A 25,204-nucleotide genomic window follows, 5' to 3' on the forward strand; every position below is an offset into this window, starting at 1 on the left:
AAGAAATTCAAATAGGAGTTTTCATAGTTCTTCTGTAGAAGTAGTGAGTGTTGTTTAGTCTAGAAGATTAAATATCATGGAGGCTTCTCCAAATATCATGGAGGCTTCCCTTCTCCCTTGCCATACATATAAATGATAACTGACAGTCTCTTTTGAGAAACCAGAAATTTTATTTCATGAGTCACCATGGGGGGTACCCCAGGAACTTGGCATCATTTTTTCCACAAAGTGGTTCAGGAATACAGTAGCATTTTATCAGGAACTGAGTAGCATTGTTAACATACACTTTTTCTGGCATAGAGTTGAAGTGAAGTGAGAAATAAAGCCTCTCATCCGTTGGCCACATGCAACAGAAGACACTTCTCAGTACTGCGTGAAGTTGGCTGTGATGTGCTCATAGTTGAAGGGAATATAGTAAGCGACCCCTGGAAAGAGGCAGAAGACAACAAGTGTCCACCATGTCCGTAAACTTTCCATGCCAAAACACCAGCCCATTAAGAACGCAGAAGTGTAAGATCAGCAGAGAGAGAAGTGGGCAGAACTATGAATTTTGGATGTGTAAGGATATCTGTTAAAATGTTTTTATTATTGTTATTTATTTGTGTGTGTGTGTGTGTGTGGGTACATGAATGGGAAGGTCAGAGAGAGCTGATTCTCTCTTTCTATCATGTGGGTCCCAGGACTCAAAATCAGGTCACCAAGCCTAAGGATTTCTTTCTTTCTTTTAAAAAAGATTTGTTTATTATTTGTGTATGTATGTGTGTGTACGCACACACACATATACACACATGTACACATACACACACACATGTGGAGGTGCTGTGCAAGAGCAGTAGGTACCTTTAACTATGACATTATCTCTCCAGTCCCTAGGGTGGGCCTGGTTCCTTCCTTCCTTCCTTCCTTCCTTCCTTCCTTCCTTCCTTCCTTCCTTCCTTCCTTCCTTCCTTCTTTCCTTCCTCCCTTCCTTTTTCTCTCTCTCCTTCCCCTCTTCTTTTTTTTTTGGGTAAAGATATTATATTTCCTCTTGTATTTGCTTTATATCTTGCTTAACAAATATCTGGATTTCTCATTTTCAGACTTTAGGTTACCATTTTGTGGAGCATATCTTTTGGGGAAAACCCCTTGAGATATATCAGTCTCTTTTCTCTCATGTAGAAAAAAAATTGTTAAATATTCTCTCTGAAATGTTATCCCATGTGCAGTATCTGGCACATAGGAACCATTCAGTAAATAGGCCTAAAGTATTTAAGGAAGACTCTCACTTATTTTTGGAAGATTTTGTAAGAAATGAGAAAGTCAATAGCTGAGAATTTTCATGATAAGAAAGATAGGGGATGTTGATATATTTTATCCTTTAGGTAGTTCAGGCAACAGGAAATATGACAGTTTCATACACAAATGTTTTTGAATTTGATATCTTTACTTTTACTGTCCTTGCTCCCAGAAAAAAGAAGTAATTGGCAGACCTGAGGAATAAGCCCTTTAAAATGCCAAAGTAATCTCTTGAGATCAAGGTGGTGGGAAAATGACAATAACAACAACCATTTTGAACACATACTCTGTAAATGACACTGAAGTTAATAATTTTAAACATTTTTCTATTCCTCACAATAACCCAAGGAATGGTATTTCCATTTTATAGACTGATTCCTTACTTGTGTAATGTAGACTGTGATTATGAGAGGAACTTTCTGCAAAGCCTGTTGCTGCAGCTCATGAATTCTGACTGGCCAGTTTTCCCTAACTATATGGTTATGGCAAGCAGGCAAACCATCTCTCCCATGGTAAAACTGGAGGATGGAGCCTTCAGGATACAGCTTTGGCCTCCTGTGACTCTGCTTGGATTCACAGTGCTCTTCACGGTGACACTCAGTGTCAGGTTAACATGATCCTGAGACACAACCATGCCCAAGTGCTCTTTAAGTGGGAAGAAATTTCAACATTTAGGCAAAACTGTCAGGAATATTAAGGTTTCGCTGGAGTCTGTGTTTCATACTTACCATGCTTACTGCATAAATGCATAGTTACAAACATTCTTTTTATGAGAAACTAAACAGAGGGTGATTGCTGAATTTTTGCTGAAGCTATATTAGAGAACTCACTAGTCCTAGAGTTTGGAAGCCTGGACTTGATTTCTGTTCTGTCGAATTCTAGGCTCATGTTTCGTACAGGTGCCTTTGACACCTAGTGTCACCCCTAGTGGTGAGGCAATGTTTTGATATGTCTCTTACATATGAAAAGACTGGAGTTTTTGCTGGACCTCTCTACTGGAGTTAATAATATACCTTGAGGTCACCTAAGACTTGAGAATGCTATCTTACTGTGTACTCAGCCTTTTTGCTTAACCTGCCTTAAAGAGCAGTGTAAGAATCAACATACTTGGCTTGAATTTCCCATGTAATCAACCTTTACAACCTGATATAATGCATAGCTGTAATCTTAAATACTCTTCCATGGCCCAGACTCAGAACAATGCATGTGTATCATTTACTGAAAGCAGCAAATAGGAAGTTGAAAGCAACTTCCTAAAATCTACCATGAAGTTTGAAAGCATCTATTTATGGAAATTGGTTGATAAACACTGATGTCTGCAGTACTGTTAAAGATTTCTTTAAAGTATCCCATTCCCTCCCCATGTGATGCTCTATGTGCTGTTCAGTAAAGACAGAGTGAAGTCCTTTGTGAGGGACAGACACACACAGACATACATACACAGACACATGACAGATACACAGGGACAGACAAATTGACAAGATAGCCTTCTTCAGGCAAGCACAGATTCACATTCATGTAACAGAAAGATAAAAGATGAAAGACATGGGTTTGATGAAGTAGAGAATTTAAATCTGGAGTCACTTTTGGTGAAATGGCTTCAAGTGGAAGTGTTTTTATTTCTTTCTTTAATGCTAAACTAATGCCTTTTTGGTGTCTTGGAGTTAATCACCAATGTATATAATCCACATCATAGCTGTTGGATTTAGTTACTTCCTGTAAAAAGAGTCACTAATAATTGCAGGGTATTTATGTAATGACTACATATGACAATCAATTCCCATATATATATATATGTTTTGATATATATATATATACCCTCATTATAAGAATTACAGTATCATATTTGCCAAATACATTAATTAGAGAATTAGTAAATGTAGCTTTCCAACTAGAAGAAAAATACATTCCTTTGCTTTTCTTACCTTCAGTCAAAGGTGTTTTGCCACTAAGAAACTCCCAGTATGTTTTATGATTAACATTTTCAGCGATATTGTTGATAGAAGAGACCAAAAGGCCCCAAGATGTCATTGTGGTTTCAAATCTAAAAATAAAATGTGAATGACTAACACCAGGTTGAAGCCAGGCAACAGGCTGCAAGATGGAGGGACAGATGTTTAAATGCTTTAATAAAGAGCAGGTAAAAGTAATGTTTAGAAGAGAAAATACGAGAAAATACAAGTGACTAATGAGTATAGAATTATTCCATTTAAAATGGAATTCCAATTAATAGATAATTTAAAGGGTTTTGGTTTGTGTTTTTACTTGAGTGAGTTAACAGGCATTTCCATATTTAGATATTCATGTTTTATGGCTATGTTATTTGGGACAAACAATTTGGTCTGCACAGTATGTGTTTTACCAGATCCCATGGGTTTGTTTCTGTTTGGTATGGTAAGGACTCCAGACTAATGAGCACCTCCATGTATGTACAAGTAAACACTTCTACTCGTTATACTACACACGTCTCCATGGCTCAGTTGGAGTCCAAGGTTTTCCTGTATAGACTATTGAATGGCAATAGAAGGAGTAGCTACCATAGGGGACAGTGTGCATGAGGATCGTATGTGGTTCATTCTGTTATTGATCGACTATAGTGCTATCCGAATTCTTGAAGGACCTTATGCAAAGAATCATGGGATCTGGTGCCTCCATCCTTCATTGGTACCTGCACTCACATGTACATACTCACTTCCCACATAATTAAAAATAGAATAAATCTTAGGAAACAAGAGACATACATTTTAGAGAAAAATATGCCAGCCCATGAATTTGATGAATCACAGCTGTTTCTACTGTGCATAGAAAAAAATTCCACCAGATTATTAAATAACTGCTTATATTGTTGTTGTGGAGACAATTTATTCTTTATGTTTTTTTTTTTTTCTCTCCAGGTTTCTATGTGTCATTTTTACATTTACCGACAGAAGAATATTCAGGCAATATTAAATGCTAAACTTGTAAAGTATGTCCAGAGGGATTGTCCATCAAGTGTCCTCTTCTCTTTTCCATGCATTGGCACAGTCCCTTGAGTCCTCCTAAACTGTGACCTACCTCCCTATCTTCCTCTATTGCTTCCTCTTTTTGCAAACGGTTGACATTTCCAAATGTGATCCATTTCCATATTATAGTCTTTCTTAACAGGATAGTGGGTAGAACATGAATTTAAAGGCAGTCAGATCCAAGCTTAGCTCTGAACTCTATTGGTTAGATATTATGTGATCTTAAGGAGAGAGTGAGGGAGAGGAGGGGAGGGGGAATTCTGGGAATTTAAGTCAGGCTTGGGGATTACATCATCACTTCACTTACTTGAACATGGAGTTTTTGCGCTGCGCTTCCTCTAGGACAGCAAGTAGCACAGATCCGCTTTTCACACTAACCTTGATGGTCGCATTGAAGAGCAGATCAACCCCCCTCAGCTGGTTGTTTATGGTGTATACAACAGTGATGTTAGATAATGAGGTGGGGACGGGGGTAGGATAGTCAGCTAAGGTTGGTGGTACTTCATGATCTGTGAGGAGCAAAAAGGCCAAGTTTATCAAAGATTTTGGAATTTGAGTTATGGATGCAAAAGGCATTGTTATTGGCAATATATCTCAGAAAAGATTTAAAAAAAAATAGTAATCTTTAATCACTTGGACGACTACTCTTGAATCCTGGCAAGGACTCCATGTTAAACTTGTGCTGTCACTGGGAAGCATCCTAGGCAGTGAGGCTAGGGTGTTAATACTTCATGGGAATGGCTTTGCTTAACTTGGGCTCCTGTAGATCTGCACTGAAGTCTACAGGGAGGCTATAAGTCCTTCCTGTCAAATAGGGCTACTGAATGCAAGAGGAAGCATTTGTTAAGAAAGAAGGAATTGATTTCCGAGTCTTCTTTCAGAATGACAAAAGTTTTAGGAAGGCTCTGCATGGGCAATCTGAATTTTAAATATTTCAGTATGGTGTTAGATCGGATACCAAGATGCTATAAAGTAACGAGTGGCAGGCTGTTATTATTAGATCTTTAAGGTTTGGATGAACTTCACCTGTGCCTTTTTAACCCACCAAATAAAATAAACAATGGCTCTTAGTCTCCTCCTCTGCTTCCTCTTTGTTCTTATGCAATGTAGATGGCAATGATTTCTACCTAATGCCGATTTCATGATTTCATTACTGTAAGGACTAGTTTTGTTTGTATGTCTGTCTTCTGACTTTGTACAGAGCAGAGAAGACATGGTGCTATTTGGCAGTGTGGAATGAATGAAGCTCCTTATGGTGACTTCTACCTCCTGAAAGTAAGTGTTCAGTGTAAGGAGCTGAGTTCTGAAGGCTGGACACTTTGGCTGTGTGCTAGTTCACATGCTTGGGATTGGGGATAAGTTTTAGCTCTACCCATGTGGGGTAAATCATATGCTACTCAATATCAAGCCTCATGCCATTGTACTATAAGTAGAAAATTTATGACATAAGAAGGGGATGTCATTGAAAAGTTCTTACCAGAACCACAAGTTACTTGGGACACATCTAGGTAAGTCTTGCCTTTCAAGGAGGGAAGAATTTGGGCAATGGACATGGGGTTTTCGAATTTCCCCTGCTTAATCTCATTGAGTATTGTATTGATAGTCTTCTCACAGTCCCACTTCTTGGTAGGTTGCTCAGGTGTCACAGTGAGAGCCTAGGATAAAGGGGGTGGGCATGAGCAAGGAGAGGGAGAGGAAGAGAGAAAGGGAGATAGGAAAGATTAGGTACGAGGGGCAACTTGATTGCTAAACGTTATGATCTTCCAGAATCCAAACTGAGGCAGCACAAAGCTTGAAATTGTGATTGTCTTTCACAGCATCTGTCCCATGATAGTCACAGAAGGACTGGAAGGGTAGCACAGCAGCAAGGTATTTGCCTAGCATACATGAGGCCATGGGTGAAGTTTTCTGGATCACTGTAACAACCAAAAGGTTATTGAAAGAAATAAATAATGAGGGGCTGGAGAGATGGCTCAGTGGTTAGCACATAGGATGCACTTCCAGAGGATTCCCAGATTCCACTGACAGTTCACAACCATCTGTAACTCCACTTCCAGGGCATCCATCGTACTCTCATGGCCTTTCCCTCTTACGGACTTCTCAGATACTAGGCACACATGTGATGCATAGATATGCAGGTGGGCAAAACACCCTAACACATAAGATAAAAATAAAATAATGAAAACAAACCAACAAGGCTCCTGCACAGTTATCTGGTCTATGATGAGAGTCAGGAAATACTGCCAGCTCTTCTGTATTCATGGATAGTTTTTAGCTGTGGAACAGGGTAGCAAAGCAAGCCTTAGAAGGAGCTGCGGTCTAGGGCAACCTGTACTGCCACATGCAGCTGACTGCTTTTGATTTGTGTGGTTATATCTTTTGCTGAACTTCCCCCAAAGCCTGTGTCTATGTCTGGACTATCAGCCATAGTCTCCGCAACCCTGGCCTTGGGATGGAGTCATGGCTTGGGCTGCGCTGGTCTCCTTGGGAACAGTGACTGGTGAATCCATGCACCAATCAGTTCTTTCCTGACACACCAGTACTGAAAGAGAAAAGCATTTCTCCTGCTCCTGTATTTCAACTAGGACTGTAAGAGCGAACACCAAGCTGTCATTAACCACCTTCCTTACCTTCCACACAGAAGGAGAGGATGTGTGAAACTAGGAATGAGAGACAACTAAGGGTGGTTCCTGATGTTATCATTTGATCTCTTTATTCTTGTTATTCTTGAAACGACTTCATCTAGCCTTGGATTTCCCTAGGTATGCGAAATATTAAATTGGCATTTAAAAAAACTGGGCTTTTGGTACTTGCAAAATGAGTCTGTATTACTATACCAAACAAATTATTTACTCTTGCCATTTTTTTAAATCTCTGGGGTAAATTAGAAAATATAAATATTGCTTGGCTTTGGGGTATATCATTTGAGGGTCCAGTAGGAAAGCGTGGAAAAACATCTTGCAAGGCAGACTGTGGAAAACTATCATTGCATCCTCCCTTCCTTTACAGTCACACTAACGAGAGCTACCAAGTGTGGTGGCGAGCAGTTGACTAATGACAGATTTACGTGAAGCTGGGAAGAGAAAATGGGAGAAGGTAGAAGGGAGTTGCAGATGGATGTCTTAGCTACAGAGAGCAGTGTGGACACTTTGACATTTGTGACAGGAATGGTCGGTCACCCTGATAACTTTAGCAACTGTCACTTTCCATAGAGGGCACTTTACAAGGCAGTTTAGTCTAAGCAGCATCAGGTAGATACTCCTCAGTAACAGTAGCTTCTATTGTGATATATTTTCCCTTTGGAACAAAACATACCAACATGGTAGAGTGTTAAGTTGTCAGAAATAGTCGCTAACTCTGTATGAAGAATCTTACCAGACTCCTTGTCAATGTCGGTTCCTACTAGAGGAAATTTGTGTGCAGCAGAACAGTGATGGAAGAAAGAGAAGCTTCGGAGGAGAAGTGCCTTTAGGAAGGCTTGAGGGTGTCTCTGTTACCCAAGGACACTGTCACTCAGGAAGGGGATGAGTGAACAATGGCTGGAAAGGTTTGCTAGCACTCCTGTCCTGCTGAGAGTCCAGGAACAGTGAGCGGGCATGGCACTGTGCCTGAGATGGTTTTGTATTTCACATGTCGTTCAACTTGATTGTAGCCTTGCTTTTATGGGGAAAATGAAATGCAAGAAAAGTCAACATTTGTCCTGGATGGGGCTAGATTTGAAATTCAAGCCCCATTGTTATGGGTGTAGAACCCTTTGATCTCAACACCACAACTTTTCAGATTACATAAAGGTTATAGATTAGACACCTGTTGATCTGAATTTTCAGGCTTTCTGGGTAAAGTCCAGATATGTGTGTAGGTAGGCAGATAGGGAGAAGTATGTGTCTTTAGTGACAAGAAATCTACATTGAGTGGTACCTGGATATGGATACCTTTTGATCAGAAAAGCTTTTATTCTCAGGTATTATCTGTCAGAGTGTACCTAGAAAGTGATGAAATCTCAAATAGAATTCCAAAGCCAATGCAGCAAAGCAAACAGTTCTGCATCTGGCACTAAAGCAACCAGAAACCTTAAACAAGTCTAAGTGAGTGACCTCGCCCTGCCAGCCCCCGTCTTAAGCTCATTCCTTCAGGCTGCCTGCTTTCCACAGAAATTCCTAGACCTGAGTTCTAGGGGTTGTGTGGTTCAGCCATGGGGAAGTAGTTTCGTTTCATGAGAAGATTGCAGTGACCATGGCAAGGAAGCCGGGTGATTAGTCTTCATTCTTACCCTTGACATTGCCGTATGCTGTTTGGACTCTGCTCTCTGATTTTTAGAGTGTGGAGAGTACCAATGCCAATCTCTGCTTTTCTCCTAGGAGACGGTGTTCTTCTCCTAGTAGCCCAGAGCTATACAAAGCTTAGGGCTCCAGCCCTCTCCTTTTCCTGGGGTTTCTGAAGTTGGCAGTCAGGTTTTTCTCTTAATCTCCTAGAATGCTTAGGAACTTTAGACCACCCGTATCTCAGCATGAGTAGAGGGTGTGAATACTTGTGACTTTGTAACTTCTGGTTTTAGTTGTTAATCTCTCCCCACCTTCAGGGGTACAGCTGCTTTCCATAGACTCAGCTGAGAAACAGACTTGGCTTACTATTTACTAAGTCATTTTTATTATTTGTGTGTGTGTGTGTGTGTGTAAGTAATGAAGTTTGGGTTACTTATATAATTTTGAATACAAACCAACTTTTTGTGGGTAAAGATAAGAAGTAAGAAAAGAAGACTTTCCTGGTAAGTTTGAAGCAAAAAATTCCATCAACATTTTTGGAAGACCTGCTTTCATATCAGTATGTATATACCAAACTTTTAATAATGTATGGCTATTATTAGTAAACTGGTCATTACTGATAATAAGCTCTCAAAATTATTGATTTCTTTGTTTCGTATTTTTTCCAAGGAAGGAAAGTTAGGCTTGTCTTCACATTTTTTTTTCTTCTGTGAGCTAGCATACACCTCTATTTTGTTAGTGGAAACCTAACAAAAGATAGAGGCAATATAGTTCAGGAATTGACCCCAAATCACATTAGTTGGGCTTTTCCAGGCATCTTAGTAGACACAAAGTCCCTTGGTCCTAGAGTCCAGGGTTATTAGTCTGTCTTAGATTAAGGGCACATAGGATGCATTTACCTGCATGGCAAGGCCAGTGCTGTAGATGTCTCCGATGATGCCATCAGCTTTGATCTTCAAGCTGATATTCTCTACAATAGCCTTCAGTGCCTGACCAAACAGGGCTCTGTAGTTTTCCTGAGAACCCACAGGAATCCTGTTGTACATGCAGGTCAGGGCCAAGGTTGCTACTGCTCCTGTGTCTGGAAGGCAGAAGGGACACAGACCCCACCCAAATCACCACTCAGCCAGTCTTCATCAGGTGCCTATTGTGACTTACAGGACCTTCTGTAGTTCTTGGGATCACATGTGGGATGGGACCTACCTTTATTTAAGAGATAAGAAAATGCTTTTGCTCAAAGCAAAGAACTGCCCAAGGCGATGCAGTCAGTAAGCAGCAGGGCCAGACTTAAAAATAAACGTATATAATTCAACAGCCCCAGACTTTAAGTACTGTAAATGGCAGTGTGTTAAATCCCACCTCTCTCATCTCAATGCTGATCTTTTGAGATGTCAGCAGTTCTGGAAGGCCAGCCATGACCCTGCTCAGTGAAGCCATCTTGGTCTTGCCAGCATAGCAGTGTGAGTCTCTTGAGTATCTGAGGTTTATGCCTCTTTTGCTCTGTCAGCATTTTGGGTCACATGTTGTGGTTCCTGGGATCTGTGGATGCTTGGGCAGTGGGATTCTGCATCCCCTATAGTGCCTATCACAGGGACTTTTTATTATCTGCGTGTGATAAACATGTATGGCCTAAAGGAGCAAATTCTGACAAGTCCTGAACAGGTAAAATGCTATCAAGATGGCAACTTTCATCGGACCGCCCTTCCCACTGCATCTGAAGTCTCATAGGTCCATTAAGAGTGACAGTGTTGTTGACACCTGAAGATAAAGACGTCCACCACAGTTACTAAACTGACAGAAATGCCCCAACCATGTGGGAGGTTCTGGATGAGAGGGATATCAGTCTGTTCTTGATTCCTGGGAAGCATTCTAGACTGTGTCTACCTGCTTGTCTGAGAGTAAAAGGAAAAAGCTTGCTGTCGAGGCCTGAGGATATGGGTGAAAGCCTGAGACGGTGCTATTGCTTAAAGAGTGGCTGAGGGCTATGACAGTGAGTCCATGCCAGGGGCACCAACAGAGGAGAGAGCATTTCACATAGAAAGGCCAAAAGAGGGAAATAGCACCAGAGAGGAAAAGGTTCCCTTTCACAATGTGAGTGAAGCAAAGGAAAAAGATGGTCCCTGTGTTGGTTTGAGAAAATAGCTGTTTATAGAAAGGACATTTGGACGGAAAAGGAGAAACATCTTGAAATACAGAGCATGGGAGAATCAGTAACATGGAGTACAAGGTAAGGCTAAGGCCAGACATCTCCATTTTCTTTGAAAATAACTCATGACTTGTGTGACGTGTTTATTGTCCTAGTGGAGCTCTGCCCCTAACTCATATGTCCAAGAAACACTGGTTCAAAGTTTTTCATTCACAGCCACCTGCATCTCGGCTCCACCTCCTCTCCTGTATTACCGCCCCCTTGCACCATCAGCACCCTAGCCATCAGCACCTACTGTGACCCTGATATTCTCAGCCTCAGTCACTGTCTGATGACAACAGCTTACCCACATTGAAGGGAGAGGACTCCATCATCAGGGTCTTAGCAAAGCGTACTGCGATGGGTAAGGTTGCCTCTGAGTTCTTCTGGCACAGTGCAAGGATCGCCAGACCAGGTCCATAGAAAGCTGACGCTTCAGCACCGGGACCTCAGAAGAGACAGAGAACCATTGTTTGATTAACTTTCCACACTGGAGACTTTCGAGTAACGTCGGCCAAAGCTCTTAAGTAGAAACCATTAGAAAATCTGTCACCATAGAAAGACACAATATTGGCAAAGGATGATGTCGGTGTTTCTCAGAGTGAGAATGTCATCTGGCATTTGAAGAGAAGAGGGATGGTGCTGACTCCAGACAGATGGTGGGGGGAATCGGCTTGTCTAGCTCATTTTGGCTCTCAGTGGTGGCACTGCCTGAGCACCCTAACTTTTCACTCTTCCCACTTCCATAATCTTCCTTTCCGGGCTGAAAATTCTCAGGAAGGGCTTTGCACTCCACTCCCCCCGTCCCCTCCCCATGAAGTCTTACTTGAAGGTGTCCAGCTCTCCATTTTTCTTTGCAGAATGGACATTTTACTTCCCGGATCTCGGCAGGAGGAAGTCAGAGCCATAACGGTGAGAGCTAGCTGCCCGATTGTCAGGTCTATGGAAGAGAGAACAGGATGACCGTGGCAGGCATCTCAGGCAAGGTGCCACCAAAGGCTAGACTGAGTACTGCATTTTTTTTTTTTTTAATTAAAAAAATTTTTTTTAAGACAGGGTTTCTCTGCGTAACAGAGCCCTGGCTGTCCTGGACTCACACAACTGTCTTCGAAAAGAGATCTGCCTGCCTCTGTCTCCCGTGTGCTGGGATTAAAGGCATGCGCCGCAACACCCGACCTGCATTTGTTTTTTAAACTTAAAAATGTATTTTTATGATTGCTACTAGTTATTAGTGTTCTTGGGTATATGTGTGTATGTGTGTGTACACAGGCACACACGTGTGCACGCACAAGCCACAACATGTGTGTAGTTTGAAAGAGATCTGTGTGGAGTCAGTTATTTCCTATAATATTGTTTAGATTCTGGGAACTCAGCCTCCAAAGCCTGTGTAGCCAGTGCCTTTCGCCAGGGAGCCCTGCCACTAGCCCGTCTGTTTTCTTCTGCCCTGTCTCTTTACATCTCTGGCTGGCTGGGAGCTCAGAGATGGTCCTGCTGCCTGCTGGGGTTACAGGTGTGTGTCACCCCACACAGTATGCCCCGCCTCACATCCAGAGCACTTGGATTTGGGTTTTTCATCTGTGCATTCACATCGTTTTAAAATCTCTCTCTCTTTTTTTTTTTTCCCAAAGAAAGAAATTTGGAAATAAAACCTTGAGGAAACATTGAATCTAGTGTTGTCTGTACTGACTCAATGACTTCATAATGAAACTAATTTTTTCCGCATAATTAATGTATGCTAGAAGAATCACTGGCATCTGTTTAGAAAGAAGTGAGAACATCAATTCAAGTCTATGGCAGCGCATAGGCAGAGAGTAAACTTGGTCATGTACCCTGAGCCTCAAGGCAATTCCCATGAAGTAAGCCAACCCCACCCTTTATCATTCCTGTGTCTATTATTATTGTTTGCCCCTCAGAGGGCAAGGCAAGTAGTTGGTATCCAGTGCCTTGTTCATAAGCAGCAGGTCTAGAACCAGAAGCCCTGATTTTCACAGTGAGTCTGGTGCTCCCTGGGCATCTCTGCCCTCTTCCCCGACTCTTCTGATGTCATGTATGTTTAGTTACAGATGCTCTGCTGCTGTGTAAGGAAAAGCGAATGAAGTGTCATTGGAAGCAGCACAAGGGTGGGCAAGGACAGAGCTGGGGTCAGGGCTAGCTTGTGTGTGGAAGATTCAGGCTGCAGGGAGGGGCTCCAGTGTTTGACCTGCACTGTCACTGGCCATGAGCTGGTAAGTCAGGAGCTTCTGGGCCTCCAGGTTGTAGGTGCCGGCCAGGTTCATGGCAATCAGGATGCTGGGGTTTGGGAAGTCTGACTCAATCACCGAGTTCTCCATGAGCACTTGTAGGCCATCGACCCAGGGCTGCTGGTCTGGGGGGACAGCTGAGAAGAGAAAGCCATTTGCTACAAACCACCACTCATTCCTCATCCCCTCAGCCCTCACCCCCTTTCAAGAAACATAATTCCTGTGTCTTTTAGGTCCTTTAGCACAAGGTTTGAGAGCTTTGGGGATCAAGTGATGGAAGAGGAATGCAGGACATATCAACATTTTTTTTCTTTAGAGGCTCGTTAGTCCTTACATCTTCTCCAACAATCTCTATGTTTAAAGTGAAATTTTCATGTGCTAACTTTAAGCAGTAACTCAGCGGTATATGGCATGAGTTCTAACCATTTTCTAGAAGGCACTGATTTCTTTTACATTCATTTCCCTCCACTCTTCCATGAAGAATATTGATGATTTGAGGCATAATCTGCCCTCAGCCAATATTTAAACCTCTCATGTGGTCTTAGTTACCACTAAGTATCTATCTTGTTCCAGCAACCAACATTCCTGCAGTCCTAATTCCATCTCTATAAAAACACATTGACCTGACTCTCAGAAAATCATGCTGTGAAGTCATGAGAGATGAACATATCTCCACCCTTACAGATGCCCACTTCTTCAGAACTCCAATAGTGACTTCTGTCTCTCCTCTTTCTCATCAGAACTGTGCTTGAAATCTCTGCCTCTCTGAAGGGAGAGCGCTTCTTTGTCCTTAGAGCAATCACCATACTTACAGCAAGAGCTGTGGGCTCGGGTGCTGGTTCCTGCCACAGCCCAGAGGACATTTAGGAAGCAGAGGGTAAGCCAAGCCATGCCACACTTGTGCTGTCCAACGTCCCCCTTTCACAAACACTAGTATATGATAATGAAGTGTTCCTCTACCTTCTCTTGTGTGCACTTATTTTTATAAAAGTCTGCTCCAGATCCAGCCTCTCCTAATTACTTATGCTGACCCCTCCTATCTTGATACAGCCCATTCCCATTTGAGTTTACTTATCTGAGTTTACTTACTGTCCTCCATGATATGTAAAGGTACCTCATAGGTAGAAGAAGGATTTAAGAACCTGAGAGTTGGGTAATGCAGCAAAGACAATGAGTATCTTAACAAATTCCTGAGTAATTACAGGTAGGAAATTCGGCTCATGTGTGATAGCCAGAACTTCTTCTAGGTCAATAGCCTCCTGATGCTTATCTGCAATGGTTTTGTTAAGGTTTAGGTGTTTGGTATGCATCAGCTCATTTAATTGTGCAGGGCACACTCTTTTAGGCTCTTTGGTGAGATGAACCTTTCAGTCCACTTCATGTATGACAACCTTACCCTGACACCAACCACACCTGCTGTGACTCATCACTCTTCGGCATATCTTGGGTTGTTGGTTATTCTGTTTTGTCTGCTAGAATACCTGCTCCAAGGAGATGGAACTTTGTCTATTTTTTCAAGTCTCTCCAGTAGTTGTGGCTGGAATGTATGACTTACTGAACATACACAAAGCACAGGCTCTAAAGTCCTTCCCATGTTTTCAGGGGGAATTGATGTCTTTGTGAGGTGAGAGCATGGATCACCTATAGGGATACATTGGGTAACATCTATCATGGTCCATGCCCAACCTTCTGGTACATATGTGGTTCAGTGTTCCTGTGGGTTTTGCGTTGGTTGCTGTCAGTTCTTGAGAACGAATGCAGAAAGAGTAATAGAATGAGGTTATAAGAGTCTGACTCTCTTCTTGCTTGAGTTTCTGTAAGTCTCCTTTGAGGAATCCAGCTGCCCAGTTATGTGCTACCTTATGGAGAAAACCCACAAGGTAAGGGAGTGAGAAAAGTCTCCAGCCAGCACCCAGAAATAGGGGGAAACACTGTCAGCATCCACATGAATAAACCTGAAGGCAGACCCTTTCCCAGTTGAACTTTGAGATGAAGTTGGCCCCAGATGACATGATCATTGTAGCTTTGTAGACAGACCCTAAGGCAGAGGAATGGTTAAGTCCTACTGGGATTTCTCTTTCTTTCTTTCTTTTTTTCTTTCTTTCTTTTTTCAAGACAGGGTTTATCTATGTAACCTTGACTGTCCTGGATTTGCTTTGTATACCAGGTTGGCCTCGACCTCACAGAGAGCCACCTGTCTCTGCCTCCCTGAGTGCTGGGATAATGGGTGTACAACATCCAGCCACAATTGGGTTTTTTAATTCTCACTACAAACTCTATTACCAGAGTGAACCAAAACAATGTTCACCACTCAACTGGTTCCAATTCCTGGTGATGTAATGAGAGCTGAGTTCCATCTGGGAAGAACTACAATTTACTTAGAGGCTTACCTTGAGTTGCCAAGGACACTGCCACCCCAAATGCTTTGGATGTTATGCTGAAAGGCAGCTTTAATGCTTATACCTAAGCCATGAACACAAGGAGCACCCCCCCCCTTTAACATCCAAGGAGGTCTTTCCTAGCAGCCAGGTAGGACCTGGGCTCCATAAATTGGTGCATTGAAAATTTACTGAGAAGTGGTCTTGAGTATTGTGTCCTGAATTTGCCTACAGTTCCATTCATATTCTTTGTAAAAGTTGGTTGCAACAAAGAGGGCCTAGGAGAGAAAGAGAGTGTGAAAGAATGAGAGACTTTTCTTTAATATAGTGGAAGTTCAAACACAATTTGAACACTGATACACTGGGGTCGTCATATAATCAAAAGATAATGAACCTTTTCTTATATCAAGAAGCTTATAACTAATTTGGATGGAGATATAGAAAGCCATTTACCACATCACTGGCCTCCCCAACACAACAGATGTCTCTGCCACATTTACTTCTGAATCCCAGCTCAGGGAGGTACCTGACTTAGCAGTAGTGCTCACTGATATGGTTGATAGCCAAACTATAGTAGAAGGAGTCCTGGGACAAACTCTCTAAATAAAGGGCTCCAGTTCAAAGAAGAGGGGTGCTCATAAACATTTGGTGAAGCTTTCAGGGAAGCTTTCCAGGGAAGCTTTCACCGGAGAATGGGGTACTTGAGATGGGCTTTGACAGGATGATGGAACTTTGTTATCAGGTGAAAAGGGAGCTCATTATTTAGGGGCAACCAAGAAAAGGCCCAAGAAAGGAATAGCAATGAGATGGTCAGACAGTGATAAGACTATTTGCATTTTACTAAAGTACCAGGGCTCCCTTCCTTGTCCAAGAGGCCTGGTATAGAGAGAACTCTTAGCACAACTGTGGAAGAACAGGCTAGATTAGACAGTTAGGTCATGTAGCAGCTGCTTGGAATTTTTTTTGGGGGGAGCCATCACTTGACCAACAGAGCAGAGCATCATGCTCTGCTGAACAGCACCTCCATATTCAGTAAATGGAGGTTCAGCTGAAGGGCCAAAATTATGAGGTTTCAAAAGTTAGGACAGTATCAGCCTGGGAAAGAGAAGAGCTACAGCAGCTTGGGGTGAATTCTAGTCTCACAGGGGGATAAGCAGTTCTTCTTCTCAAAGTTTCTTGCAGGTTCTTTACCCCAGCTGAGCATTTTTGACATACTAAGACCAAAGTAAGAGTGATCATATTACATCTTATTTAAAAAGTCTTGAAAAGGGGCCCATGCTCCTGTAAAAAGCTCTGCACCCATATTCCTGCATGCAATCCTAAGGAAACACATTGCGTCATAAACAGACAGGAAAGACATGAAAGGAGAACTAGGTGAAAAGAGGAAGGTGTTAAGAGGTGAGCAGTGGGGTGAAGCAAGAAGCAATGTGGGGTGAATGATCAAGGTACATTATGTACAGATATGTAAAAGTCACAGCAAAATTAGAATGAAGAAAGAAAAAGAATTACCTTGTTGTATATTAATATTACCTGACGTGTAAATATAACTTTTATTTGCTAAATATAATTGTCATCTCAGAGGTTTACAGCTGAGTAAGCTCATCCTTTCTAGTTCTTTCTGAACTCTGGATGGTTAGTTCAACGCAGTTGTTCTGGCTCAAACTTCTCTCCAATCTGACTGATTCAAACTGGCTTCTCTCTGCTTTTCAGTTTGGCCTCAAACTAACTCTGGCATTTTGTTCTAATCTTCCGGCTTCTTCTTATTCTCTGGCTTCAACTACCTTTGCTGACCTGCTCTGCATGAATTGCAGGAACTAAACTAACTCAACTCTCTGCTCTCTCTCTGCACTGCTCCCTTAAGTCTTTCCTGTGCTGCTCTCATGAGAATTGGGCATATACTATCTCTGACTCATTCTATCAAATATTTCTCTGATTTGTCACTTTGTCTGCTCCTCGATTAAATATCACTTTCAAACATGGCTGCTTTCTTCTACAAACCAACTTTATCATCATTGTTTGGGATTAAAAGTGTATACTAAGGGCATGTTTGTATTTTAGCCGGAGGGATTAAAGGTTTGTCATTTCAGCCAGATCACCCAGATCTAGAAGGTCTTTGCAAGTGATCCCTTGCCAGAGCAGTGTTGCTGGATGAAAATTTCTCCCCATGATGACCATTAGACGTTCCCCAAACCATTCTCCCCATTTCAGTTTCTGTATTAAGTAGTCTGGGTGAAGCTTGGTTGTTAGTGTGTACTAAGAGCTCTTTCAGGTGACTCAAATGTGCAACAAAAATCATAAGCCAAAAAAAAAAAAAGAAATCAGAAGCTGCTGTTTTAAGTCCAGAGTTAGCAAACAGTCCCGAACCCTTGCTTATGTGGCACGTGGTGCCTTGTTACTCTTCCCAGGGTCCTGTGCTGGCCACGCTGCACACCTCAGCCATAAAGGACCAACAGCATTCCATGTTCTCCAGCCTTTGTCATTGCTCCCCTTTCTCCCACGCAAGTCCCCTCACCTCAGGCCAACCTGGCCAAGGTATTCACGCTAAGAACTTAGCGCACCTTATCTATGATCTCCCTGCTCAGTTGTTGTACCCATCACTATCAAATTCAGGGAGTCCCTGAGTGAAAGCAGAACTCAAGTGCCACACTTCAAGGAATGCACATGGGAAAGTGTAGATGTTGAGTGTGAGTTTGGGAACAACTTCAAGGCTCATTCATTTCCGTCGCTACCATTTTCTGAATTTGTAAATTAGGCTACATAGTAACACTCTAACTCTTTTCCTGAAGATGCTGTGGGGCTAGGTCTGCTTTTCACCCTTTACTGTTCTTTCTCAGGTTAACATTGTCACGGTTTGATCCACCACTGATTACACTGTAATCTGTGTCTGAGCATTTACCTTTGTCCCCCTCTGAGTCATTCTTTACCCTGGCCCTAGAGGAGTGTTTTTACACAGGACCACATTAAAAGAAATTCTCAGGAAACACAGCTTGTAACTGAATCTCTTTTTATTATTATTATTTATTATTATTATTTTTAATTATTTATTAATTACACTTTATTCACTTTGTAGCCCCCCTGTGGTTCCCTCCCTCCTCCTGTCCCAATCCCTCCCTTCCTCCACCCTCTGCATGCATGCCCCTCCCCAAGTCCACTGATAGGGGAAGTCTTCTTTTCCTTCCTTCTGATCCTAGTCAATTAGGTCTCCTCAGGAGTGGCCACATTGTCTTCCTCTGTGGCCTGGTAAGGCTGCTCCTCCCTCAGGGGGAGGTAATTAAAAAGCAGACCAATCAGTTCATGTCAGAGACAGTCCCTATTCCTATTACTATGGAACCCACTTGGACACTAAACTGCCATGGGCTACATCTGTGCAGGGGTCCTAGGTTATCTCCATGCATGGTCCTTGGTAACTGAGTCTTTTAACTTATATTCTATGAAAATATAAATTTTGAATTTTCTGTGAAACTGTACTATTTAAAAATTAAAAAAATCCTCTTCCTGCTCACTTTACTTTGGATAAAAGTCCAGATTTTAAATATGATATCCAAATGTATTTACCTAGCATCTCTCTGACTCTCAACTGTTACTTCACGGCCTTGTACACTGTGCCAAAACTATAGTTTTCTGAGCCCTCTGCTGTTCCAAACCCTTCCTGTAGGCTTTTGCGTGTGTGCTTTCCTGATCTTAAGCTCTTGTTCTCAGCTCCTGTTGCGTCCTGCATGTCAGAAGGCCAGCTTACCCAGCTGTGCAAATGCTGCTTCCTTAGGGCCACTCTCTCGGAGCTCTTAGACCTGGCTTTTGACCACTCTGTTGACACTCAGTGTTTTCCTTCACAGCACTTACAGGCACTGCAATCAAATATTTGCAGAATTGTTTCTTAACTGTGTTTAACATTTGTCTCCCTGCCAGACTCAAGGCAGGTGTAAGTCTTTCATGTCCACTGTTTTATTCCCATTACATAATGCAAAGAGTCTGTTTAAAAGTTTGCCAGATATTTGCTGACAGAAACCCCAGATCATTAAGCCAAATGGCAATTAGTAACAAAAACTGATAGATAATCTCATTGGAGAAATGTTAAAAGTTTTACAGTAATAAGCTTAAAAAAATAAGTAGTTGAAGTGACTTGATCTAGGAGAAAGTTGATTTAAGCATAGAGTCTAGTTTAAGTGGCTTAAGGATTAAGTATGGCATAGTCATCCACCCAAAATTACTTTATAATCAAGAAAGTCCAAGCTTTTTTTAAAAAAAATTTCATTGCTTCTGAATAAGTGCTGTGGGATTCTGGTTATTTGCTTGACTCACTGCAGTTGAGTATTCAGGAGTAATCCAAGCATCAAGATATCTGGAAAAACCTAGTTTCCCAAAGGCTTAAGAACCAGATCAAAGGTATAGTGGACACATTTATGGGACTTACCCAAATAAGTTATAAACTAATTGAAGAAACTATTAAACAAGGCACGTTATACTCTCTTGTTTTGAGAAAATGACTTTGATAATGAGCTAGAAAGTCAAACTTTAGCTTAGAAATTGAGCTCTGCAGCAGGACAGTGCAGTGTAGTGAGAATTCACCCTTACCTGTTCATGTTTGATAGATCATCTTGCCTCTCTAGCTACCCTCACTTTGAGCTGCATTTCACAGGACTTCCTGTGAAAATGTTGGACGCTACAGATGACACATCCAAGCACCACTGGCCATCATTGAGACCAGGGTTCCACACGCTTAGATAACTGGCAATGGGCAGGGCTCAGGCAAGCCCTGGATTTGAGTTCAGTGCCATTTGAACAGAGAATTCTAAAGCCAAAATGAAGCCATCACAAAAGGAACTATATCCCAATCCACATTATGAATGCAGACAATAAAAATTCCAGCAACACATTTTTAAGCCAAACTTGGGAACCCAGAAAGGAATTAAGTGGGAAACGAGATAAGGCTCAGCAGTTAGGAGCTCTCTTGCTCCTCTTTCAGAGGACTAGAGTTTGGTTCCCAGCACCCAAATTGGGTGGCTCACAACCCCCTGTAATTCCAGCTTCAGGGGAACTAAAAACCTCTTCTGATCTCCTCAGATACTCATAATCATGTTTACATACACATACACAGATCCGTGTGCTCGTACACCCACACACACTCACATCCACACTCACTATGATCCTGGTATCATAGGATCAGATTTAATGTTTTCAATTGTATTAGTTATATATAAGTTCCATAAGCCTGAATGAAAACAATTGCACTTTAAAGTAGTTAAAAATAGTAATGTGTATGTTTTCTTATTGGAGCTATTTAGATATGAATCCTTTATGGTCTTTGAGGAAACTTTCTAAACTTTGTTTTATCTTCAAGAGCAAAGGAAGTCATTGTTAGTCTTGAAGTTCATGAAGGGCAAGTTCCAAGAGACCCAGGACTTCCACTCTTGTTCATTTTATGGAAAATATTTCTTCTTGCTGGAATTGGGACCCTCCCTCTACAGAGTGAGCTCAGTGCCATTTGAATGGAGAATTCCAAAGCCAAAATTAAGACATCACAAAAAGGAGCCATCTTGCTGGTTCTATTTTTAGTGTTTTACTAGAAATATTTCATGTACTTCTCAGCCACATTGAAATGAGTGAAAGGGTGTTGGGGTCTCTATAAATGGTTTCTCTAGCAAAGAAGCAATTTGCACGAAGCAAAAGAAGAAAATCCACTCAACATAATTTAGTTACCCAGTGGTGATTCAAACTTTTAGAGTCTGACCCTGAATGGTTTATTTTTGACATATCTAAGCATAGTACAACTTTGGAAAAGGCTTTCCTCATGGCAATTGTCTCAACAAAGCTTAAGGTATGAATGGATACATCAAAAGTCCTTTGCAAAGTGCCTGTGACTTCTTCCACAAGAATGGTTCCATTGACTGAGAAACAAAGCTTAAGAGTCTGGGATAAACACAACAGTCTGGGGCTTTGGATGAGGCCTGGCTCTACAGTTAGCAAAAGATCACCAGGTTATTAACTACACCCAACTCCAGCTTTCTGAGTAAAACACAGGTTAAATCCCTTCCATTGAAGACAAAAGCCTGAAAGTTTAACATTTCTGGTTTCTGAGTAAAACACAGGTTAAATCCCTTCCATTGAAGACAAAAGCCTGAAAGTTTAACATTTCTGGTTTCCCTAGTGCTCCTGGTGAGCACAAGGACCTCATGCCCTCTACAAAATGGGTCATCAGGAATGCTGATTTCGCTACTGATTTGAATCCATGCTCATGCTCATGGATAGGTTGGTGGTGTGAATCTGAAATGTCTCATGAAAGCATGAGTATTAAAGGCTTGGTTGCTATTTGTTGGTAGTGTGGGCTGTGACTTCATCAATAGATTGAGCCATTGATGGAATCCTAATTTGGTGGTGTTATTGAGAGGTGAATGAATCTTCCAGGGGAGATGTATCAATTGGGGGTCTCTGAAGGGCAAATATTGTCCCTCATGCCCTCCTGTTTCCTGGCTTCCAGGAAACAGTTTCATACTTTACGTGGTCCCGCCACTGTGATAATCTGCTTCTACATAGGTCTATAGTAATGCAGCCAGCCAACTATGGACTGAAACTTTGAAACCATGAGAGAACAAAAGATTAAAAATCAACCGTTATTATTAAAGTTTAAGGCCTGAACTTGCTGGGTGAGGTCCAGTAATACCCTGAGGGGAAGAACCTGCCATACTGCATTCTTTCCCCACCACTAGAGATACAGTTGCTAGGAAACTGGCCCATTTTCCCTAGGGAGGGACACCAGGTCATTATGGTCTGGGGACCTTCCTATAGCCAATCAATTCAAAATGCAGCATTTTGACCAATAGATGCTTGTCAGGCAGGAATCACCCCTGCCTTGGGCATGCTGGGAGGGACCAGAATCTTTAAATCACCCAACTAACCTGAGCACAGGGCTCTTGGCTCTCACTGCTTCAGCGGTTCGGGGTGTGAGCCTGAGCTGCAGCTTGTAATTTGTAATAAAAAGATCCTCATGTGGTTTGCAATGGACTCAGCTCCTGGTGGTGGTCTTTTGGGGTATAGCAATTCGGGCATAACAGCCCGAATAAATATTTTCTCATTTATGTCGTTTATATCAAGTATTTTGTTACAGTAATATAAAACTGACTACATACTAGGGAACAAAGCAGGTTTCAGTATATAAAAAAGAAAATTGAAGCAAATTCCTGCATCTATCAGACCACCATCCACAGATTAAATATGGATATCAACAACAATAGAAACAACAGAAAGCTTACAAACTAGTTGACACTGAACAGCTCTTTACTGAGTGCAAAATGGGTCAAGACAGAAATAAAGACAGAAAGTAAAGACTTTCTAGGTTTCAATGAAAATGATTACACAGCATACCCAAACCTATGGGACACAATGAAAGCAGTGCTAAGAGGAAAGTTTGTAGCAGTAAGCACCTTCAAAAAGAAATTGGAGACATTGCGTATTAGAAATATAATAGCAGACTTAAAAGCTCTAGAACAAAAAGAAATAAGCACCCAAGAGGAGTGGATGACAAGAAATAATCAAACTGCAGGCTGAAATCAATAAAATAGAAACAAAGAGAACAATAGAAAGAATTAGATAAACAAAGAGTTGGTTTTTTTAAGAAAATCAACAAGATAGACAAACCCTTATCCAAACTAACTAAAAGATGGAGAGAGAATGTTTAATAAAATCAGAAACAAAAAGGAGGACATAACAGACATTAAGGAAATCCAGTAAATCATAAGGACATTCTTTAAAATCTTTACTCTGCCAAATTTGAAAATCTAAAAGAAATGGATAATTTTCTTGATAGATACTGTTCTGCCCAGTTCACGAACCCCAAAAGACCAGGAATAAACAGACTCTGCTGTAAATACATGAGGTTTTTTTTTTTTTTTTTGTAAATTACAAGCTGCAGCTTGGGCCCACACACACCCATCACCGAAGCCATGGGAGCTGAGCGCCCTGCGCCCAGGTTAATTGGGTGATATATAGATTCTGGTCCCACCCAGCATGCCCAAGGCAGGGGCAATTCCTGCCTGGTAAGCATCTATTGGTCAAAATGCTACATTTTGAATTGATTGGCTATAGAAAGGTCCCCAGAACAAAATGACCTGGTGTCCCTCCCTAGGGGGATGGGCCAGTTTCCTAGCAACTGTTATCTCCAGTGGGTGAGAAAAGAATGCAATAAGGTGGTCCTTCCCCTCAGGGCATTACTAGACTTCTCCACCCACATAATTCAGGCCTTAATTAATAATAGCTGCTAATTTTTAATTTTTTTGGTCTCTCAATACTACTTACCAAAGCTAAATCAAATTCAGATAAGTAATTTAAAGACTTATAACTTATAACTTATGAAATAGAAGCATTAACTAAAAGTCTTCCAACAACAACAACAAAGCCCAGGGCTAGATGGTTTTATCACAGAATTGTACCAGACTTTCAAATAAGAGAAATTATCCATACTTATCTTCCTGCACAAAACTCAAGTCCAGTTGAATCAAAGACCTCAACATAAAACCAGATACACTGAACCTGACAGAAGAGAAAGTGATAGGCACCTTGAACAGAACTTTCTGAAAAGAATATCAATAGTGCAGGCAGTAAGATCAACAATTAGTAAATGGAACCCATGAAGCTGAAACATGTCTGTAAGGCAAAGGACACCATCAATCAGACAAAGTGGCAGCCTACAGAGTAGGGAAATACATTTTTTTTTTTTTTTACCAACTCAACATCTGATACAGGACTAATATCCAAAATATAAAGAACTAAAGAAACTAGATATCAAAAAAAAAATCCCAATAATCCAATTAAAATGAGGTACAGATCTAAAAAGAGAATTCTCAACAGAAGAATCACAAATGGCTGAGAAACAAAGTCATGTTCAACATCCTTAACCATCACGGAAATGCAAATCCAAACGACTCTGAGATTTCATCTTACAGCTTACAGGACAGTTAAGATCAATTATACAAGTGACAGCTCATACTGTCGAGGATGTGGAGCAAGGGGAACACTCTTCCTTTGCTGGTGGGGGTGCAAATTTGTACAGCCATTACGGAAATCGATATCATGGTTCTTCTGAAAGTTGGCAAATAAATCTACCTCAAGACCCAGCTATACCACTCTTGGGCATAGACCCAAAGGATGTTCTATCCTAACATAAGGACTCTTGCTCAATCATGTTCATAGTTATTTCTATACATAATACCCAGAAACTAGAAACAACTTAGATATTCCTCAACCAAAGAATGGATAAAGAAAGTGTGCTACATTTATTCAGCCGTTAAAAAAAAAAAATGACATGAAATTTGCAGGCAAATAGATGGAACTGAAAGAAAAAAAAAAAAAGACATCCTGAGTGAGGTAACTCAGACCCAGAAAGACAAATATGGTTTGTATTCATGTGTAAGTGAATTACTAGCCATTAAGTAAATGATAAACAAGCAATAATCTGCAGACTTAGGTTATTTAAAGAGAATGCTTCTTGGAGGGACACACAGGCCTCCTTGGGGAGGGGAAATAGACTATATCTTGAGGTTGGTCTGGGAGCAGAAGGGATCAGGTGGGTGGGGAAATGGGATGGAAAGAGAACTTGGGGAGAGATGGCTGAAATTGGGGGATATTTGGGGGAGTTGTTTCAAAGCCTAGTGCAGTGGAAACTTCCTGGAATCTATGAGGGTGACCCTAATGAGAACTCCTAGTAATGGGGCATATGAAGTCTCAACCAGACATCTCTTATAGCCAAGAAATGCTTCCAGTGGCAAGACTGGGTTGCATTCAGTTGAATTTTTGGCCAAGAGGGGTCCTGTGAAGATCTCTAAACAATTAAGGCTGATGCTAGGACAGAGGTTTGCTCTCTGCAAACTGA

General features: G+C 41.4%; 1 protein-coding gene across 1 annotated transcript; it reads right to left on the reverse strand.

Moving 5' to 3' along the window:
* Positions 1–363: 363 nt before the first annotated feature.
* Cblif (cobalamin binding intrinsic factor) lies at positions 364–13,855 on the reverse strand. The gene is made up of 9 exons (XM_055614148.1): positions 13,777–13,855; positions 12,925–13,101; positions 11,551–11,664; positions 11,032–11,172; positions 9,439–9,620; positions 5,755–5,932; positions 4,585–4,786; positions 3,201–3,319; positions 364–425 (listed from the first exon to the last, which is right to left on the reverse strand). Exons 1-9 carry the CDS (start codon positions 13,853–13,855, stop codon positions 364–366), a joined length of 1,254 nt encoding a protein of 417 aa, XP_055470123.1.
* Positions 13,856–25,204: the final 11,349 nt, after the last annotated feature.

Source organism: Psammomys obesus, unplaced genomic scaffold (assembly GCF_907164565.1).
Source record: "Psammomys obesus unplaced genomic scaffold, mPsaObe1.curated_primary_1811, whole genome shotgun sequence".
Classification (NCBI taxonomy): Eukaryota; Metazoa; Chordata; class Mammalia; order Rodentia; family Muridae; genus Psammomys; species Psammomys obesus.